This window comes from Dermacentor silvarum, chromosome 4 (genome assembly GCF_013339745.2).
Source record: "Dermacentor silvarum isolate Dsil-2018 chromosome 4, BIME_Dsil_1.4, whole genome shotgun sequence".
NCBI classification, from domain to species: domain Eukaryota; kingdom Metazoa; phylum Arthropoda; class Arachnida; order Ixodida; family Ixodidae; genus Dermacentor; species Dermacentor silvarum.
The window spans coordinates 2,800,150-2,806,149 of record NC_051157.2 but is presented as its reverse complement, the minus strand read 5'-3'; the positions used below and the strand labels follow the sequence as shown (position 1 = coordinate 2,806,149).

The 6,000-nt window shown below is 45.6% G+C and overlaps 1 protein-coding gene across 2 annotated transcripts in view; it reads right to left on the bottom strand.

Moving 5' to 3' along the window:
• Positions 1-2,982: 2,982 nt before the first annotated feature.
• LOC119448018 (fat-like cadherin-related tumor suppressor homolog) overlaps positions 2,983-6,000 on the bottom strand; it is a 653,800-nt gene continuing 650,782 nt past the window's right edge. For both annotated transcript variants that reach the window (XM_049666727.1, XM_049666730.1), the window contains one exon: positions 2,983-3,314. In XM_049666727.1, the coding sequence (XP_049522684.1) occupies positions 3,219-3,314 (96 nt within the window). In that variant the 3' untranslated portion in view covers positions 2,983-3,218. The remainder of the gene's footprint in view (positions 3,315-6,000) is intronic.

The following is a 6,000-nucleotide window of genomic DNA, read 5'->3' as shown; positions in this document are numbered from 1 at the left end:
ACAAGCTCAGTTGCTTTAAGGGTGTTTTATGACAATCAGAGAAGTAACATGTTGAGTCCCAACTCGTTTCTTTTCCAGTCATTATAGCTATGACGACCAGAACAGAAACAATGTAGCAAGCTCCTACTTGCTCCCTCACAACAATAATTTGTTACATGAAAATGCAAAGAATTTAAAACGATCAAAAGTGCTCTATGCAATTTTAATGAAATTTTAAGGAAATTATACTTCATGATGACTGAAACTCTGGCAGTCACTCTTCATTTTGTTATTTTATTTTTTATTTAAAGGACCCTCAGGACCACATGGCATTAAAGAGAGGAGTGGGTACAAAGCAGTGGAGTAAAATAAACAAGTGCAGGGAGTTCTTGTAACATAATAATTCTCCTGATTATACAACGTTAGCTGTTCTGCTAGAAAGTTTGTTATCTGTGATGGCTACGATACTTGGTGGTTCCATTTCAGAGATGTACAGGGGATGACAGATTGAAAGAAGGACTTCGTGTTACATGAATCAATTCTTATCTTACTCCGATGATGGACGCAGTTTGAAATGCACTGAGGCCGCAGTATGAAGTCGTCATGAAGTTTGGTGTGACAGTAAATTTTATGAAATCGCAAGAGACGGGTGACTTTGTGGCGGTTAGCTAGTGGAATTTAAGTGATAGGTTAGTTTACATTGAGGTTATACTCGCGGTACGGTTATAATTATAAAGAATGAAACGAGTATAGTTATTTTGTACTAGTTCAAGTGAAGTAATAAGATTAATATGATTGGGATCCTGTGTTGCAGATGCATATTCAAGTTAGTCTTGTAAATCTGTAATTCTAAAGTAGACGGTGCTTTGGAAAAGTTGTGCCGTAAGTAGCCGAGCATGTGATTAGCATTGCTAATGACGCATAGGCGGAAAGTTTTCAATTTTCCGGGGGGGCACTTCGGGCACTTGATCTGGAAGTGAAGTCGTCGGCAATCTTATTCAAATTGATTTTGCGGGAGAGTTCTTTGTGGGCGTTCATAACTGCCAGATGGTTCAAACGGGCTTGTCCAGTCCTTGACCACAAGTACATTTTCAGTCGCCGAAGGCAAGAAAAGGACCTCTCGGATGTGGTCGACAAGACCGGTATGGCCAACGCAATTTTTTTAGCTTGGCCATTTCCGGCAAAAGGTTTTGCAGGTGTTCGCCCTTGCCCCCCTTAAACATGTGCACGATGTCCCCAAATGTGTGCAATGATGCCGACCTTTGCTGGCTTAAAATGTCAATCAGCATATCTCTGTGCAAAATCAGGTGTCCTGGTTCAAGGTCGTCATCGTAGAACTACAGTTAAACCTGCTTATAATGAACCTCCATACAACAAATTCCTGGATATAACGAAGTTTTTTTATTCCCCGCCGTGACTCCATAGAAGCACATGTATTTGAGACCTCTACGTAACGAAGTGGCAGCGGGAGACATCTTAGTCCGCAATACTCCCGTCCTGGCTTCAAATAACAAAGAGCTTCCCCTAGAATTATCGTAGATATTTTCTTTGGCAATTTCTTGCTTGAAAGTTCGGTATGTTCCCAGTGCTGATTTCGTCTGCATCCCTGTTTTCCACAGACCCCTCTCTGTTTCCTTAACCTTTTTCTTAACCGCTGTTTCCTGGTTTGCACCCCTCCTGCAGTCCAAATTGAGTTTTCTGGTCAACTTCCTCCATTTTGTGTCAACATTCCTCATGTACAAATAACTGAAAACTCTCCTTGCCCACCGCTTTTCTGCCATTTCTCTCAATCGCTCCTCAAATTCTATCTCGCTGCTGGCTTCCCTGCCCTCGAATGACGTCCATCCCATGTCACCCTGAACCCCCTGATTTGGAGTATTTCTGTGTGCTCCCAGAGCCAGTCTACCTACCCCTCGCTGCTTAACTTCCAACCTTGCTCCAACCTCTGATCTCATGCACAGGACCGCATTGCCGAAAGTCAAACTAGGGACCATCACCCCTTTCCAAATCCCTCTCACCACTTCGTACCTATTGTAATTCCACAGTGCCCTATTTTTCATCACAGCTGCATTTCTGCTACCTTTAGCCGTCACATATTTTTCATGTTCTGTTAGGTACTCAGCCCCATTGTTTATCCACACTCCAAGATATTTGTACTTATCCACCACCTCCAGCGTAACCTCCTGTATCCTATGCTCGCTGCCCTGATTATCATTAAAAGTCATGACTGCCGATTTTTCTTTACTAAACTTCAAACCTAAGCTATCTCCCTCTTTACCACAGATGTCCATTAATCTCTGCAAGTCTTCCTTGCTGTCAGCCATAAGTACAATGTCATCCGCATACATCGGTCCTGGTAATGACTGTTTAATCCATTCTCCTTGCTTGAAATAGGAAATGTTGAAGCCAAGTCCGCTCCTCTCTAATTTTTTCTCTAATCCTTGTAAATACAGCATGAACAACAGAGGTGACAGAGGGCACCCCTGCCTAAGCCCCTGCTGTATCTCTATAGGCCCAGATACCTTGTTTTCCCATTTTATAAGCACCTTATTACTTTTATAGATATCTTTTAAAAGATTTCTTACTCCATCTTCCACATCTAGAGTGCCCAGTATGTCCCACAAATCCTTTTGGATTACACTGTCATAGGCTCCCTTGATATAGGCAAGCCATAGGGGCCTGTGTTCCTTTTCTGCTATTTCAATACACTGTGTCAATGAGAACAGATTTTATACAGAATTACCTATATATCAAACTTTTTTGTGATCCCCTTTAGATTACATATATCCGGATTCAATTGTACTTACCTGTTTCATTCACAATAAAGTCAACGTGTGCATCACCCGAGGAGCAACAATATGGTGCGCTACCTTAAATTTCACTGCTATGTGAAATGCTCCTTTCACCACCATAGTGCTGTTGGAAATTATGTTATGTTATAGTAGCGGCACTCTCTCAAAACCAACGAGGCAACAGTTAAAAAAAAAGAAAAGGAGCCAATGGTTGGATGTTAAGTATTTATTTTTGCAACTTGAGTGCCACCCTAAACATATATAAGGACAATATACACAGCTTACAAGGCTGTTAATTAGCACAAGGCACAGTTTTGAGGCAATGTCACAGGCAAGCACTCAACACGGATGACACGGCACATTCCCTTAGAGAGGTCAAGCTCTCTGTCCACAAGCACAATCATGAATTAAAAATAGTAGATGGCAGTCCTTGCTTGGTGCCTACAGTCAGGCCACCTCCTCATCGCTGTCCTCAATGGCACACACCGCTGGCTCACTGTGTCGTGGCAGGTACTGATCAGGGTGGCAGGTGTATCGCTCCTCCTGTAAATGTGCGAGAGAAGGGAATAACATTTATTAATCCCACAGGAACTAAGGCACCAGTCCAGGCTTCCTTGGTAGGCTCAACAGATTCTTGACGTGCTGCACCAGAAGCAGGCACCACAATTTTTCTAACGTTCGTGTGGGAGTGGTCCACTTCTCCCAGCTGCTGGAATGCTTGTTCGATGGTCATTTGGAAGTATTGCGTTTCTCAAGGTGGATGTGGTGTGGCATTCCGATATGGTGTGTTTATTCGATGGATAGTCCCCACGTGTGTTTTATAAGTTGGAGAGCCTTGCTAATTATGATGTGTATAGTGCAATGTCAGTAATGTGTGTGCTTGTGCTTTTCACATGATTGAGGCGTCCTCTCTGGAATGCACTTTGTGGGGTCTCACACGTGCTCTTGGGACAAAGGAACGACAGCACAATAATGCAAACAATCAAAAGGGCATTTATTGCACCTTTCATACACTAATGTATGCTAGCCGAATTACTACCCATAGAACATTCACATGGGCACGCGACAAATCAAGGAAGTCCGACTCATCGCGACCGGATAGCGAGCGAATGTGTTTGCCCCATGCTATGACACCATCGCCTAGTCGTTCACGTGAACGGTCACGCGAACGGCAGCACGTTCGAACGATCCGTGTTCGTCCATACCGGTGTCCTGCTCTTAGCCTTGCGAGACGGTCCCGCAAAGCGGGCCGGCGCACGCGCGAAGCGTCCGCATCGCTCACCGACCTCAACCCGCACCGCTCACCGACCCCAACCCCAACCCGCCTTCGAGCTTTTGCGCACAAGTGACCCCTCCATTAGGTGGCGTTAGCAGCGCGACACTTGCGCCATCTCTCGCAGTGCGCCGCAAGAACACTGACCGTAAAGCCACGCGGTGAAGCCAGATTACAGGAGACGGGAGCCGTGCGGGGAAAACAACATCAAGGGATACGTGAGAGTCGCGCATCCCCACAACTGATAGGGCAGCATTAACACATCTCAACACCATTCTGCACATGTGAGAGGTATGCCTCAAATCACAAAGCAGCACTGAAAGCTGCTTTGTGAAACCATTTTGAATCCTAGCAGGTGGGACATCTAACACAAGCAGAAGCCAAAAAATAAGTAGTTCAGGCACCTTGTAATGTAACTGGCTATAGCACAGAACCACATATAATGTGTTTTTTTGCAACTCGCGTTAGGTCTCCCATAGAACTCTAGATAAACGCATACTAACTGTCACTGGCATAGCCAGGGGAGGGGTTTGGGGGCGTCAACCCCCCCCCCCCCCCCCCCCATTTTCCACGGAACAGAAAGTTTCAGGAGGTGAGCTCCTAAAGAGTGACATGGATAAAAGGGAAAGCTTGAATGTGAAACCAAGGCGAGGGCTAGAAGCGGTTCCAAGGGGGGGAGGGGGGGGGGGCGGGGGACGGTGTTGACATGGGGGCGATCCCCTCTCCCATGCACAGAACATTATGGCCCCACTCATGGCGCGCCTCTACCTCATTCCGGATCGTGTTAACCATAACTGCTGAGAGGGATCAGTGCTAAAAATTCCGCACACAGATAAAAAGGGGACGAGCGCCTGCATAATACTTAAGGGTATTGTTGCTTCCCACCAGGCCTTCGTGTTGTCGAAGAGCTTCTCACTTCTCACTTCTGGTACTTGACTGAATCGTCAACCACGCTGCGCGGAAGAAAATCATTCTGAAAATATTGTGACTTGCTTGTCTAGGAAACGCATAAGCACCCCCACCCCCCCACTTCTGTTTTCATTTTCTTGCCACTGTCTCCGACTTTCATTATCTAATAAACTTGAAAAGAGCTTGCTGTTAGGCTAGTTTGTACATGCTGTTAAGAATGAAAACAGGGCAAAAAACGGGACAAGAAAGAAAGACCTACAGAACGTTGATTTGTGCACGGCAAAGTATATCAAGGAGGGGGGTGCTAGGCCTGGGAAGCTAAGAAATGGCCACAACAAACAGGTCGGAGGGTAGGTAGGTGAATGGCCTCGAAGTCAAAGCAGAAACAAAAATATAGGAATGTTAGGGGCTGCCGCGCCGTTGAACGATCCAGTGAATGTTGATGAGTGCAACAGTGACTAACGGAAAAGAATTTTAAGAAGGGGAGTGTGGTGACAGATACAAGGAGAAGGGGGGGGGAAGGGGTGCTCATAAAAGGCGTCAAGAACGAAGTTGGTGGATAATTATGGACACAGGAATAGTGTCTCGTCACTGCCCGATCGCTCAACACCAGACGGCCGAGGCCAGTCGCCTAGCTGAGGCTCACCTACGCCGTCGCACCACGTGCCGCTTGCTGCGGAGAGCCCCGTCCTAACGTCTAGGCAATTTTCAGATTAGATGGGTGTCAGGAGATACGACACTTTCAAATGTCTCGGAGCTACTGGCCTTTATTTTACTGTGAACTACGGATGCTCTAATTTGCACAAACGCTTCTAAACAAGAAGCAGCCCCGCTTCAGACTGTCTTCCTCAACAATTTCCGAGTGTGATCAAGTAACAATATGCGTCGCGTGATTATTACAATACCATGACCACAAGTTACTTCCAAACATCTCTTGAAACAAGTCAGACAGCAGGTCACTGAAAGTGAATGAAACTTGTTCTAGTGCAAAGCTTCGTTCCTGTATTTTTAAATCTAGAATAATATAGCTTGCCCGTAATGCTGAAA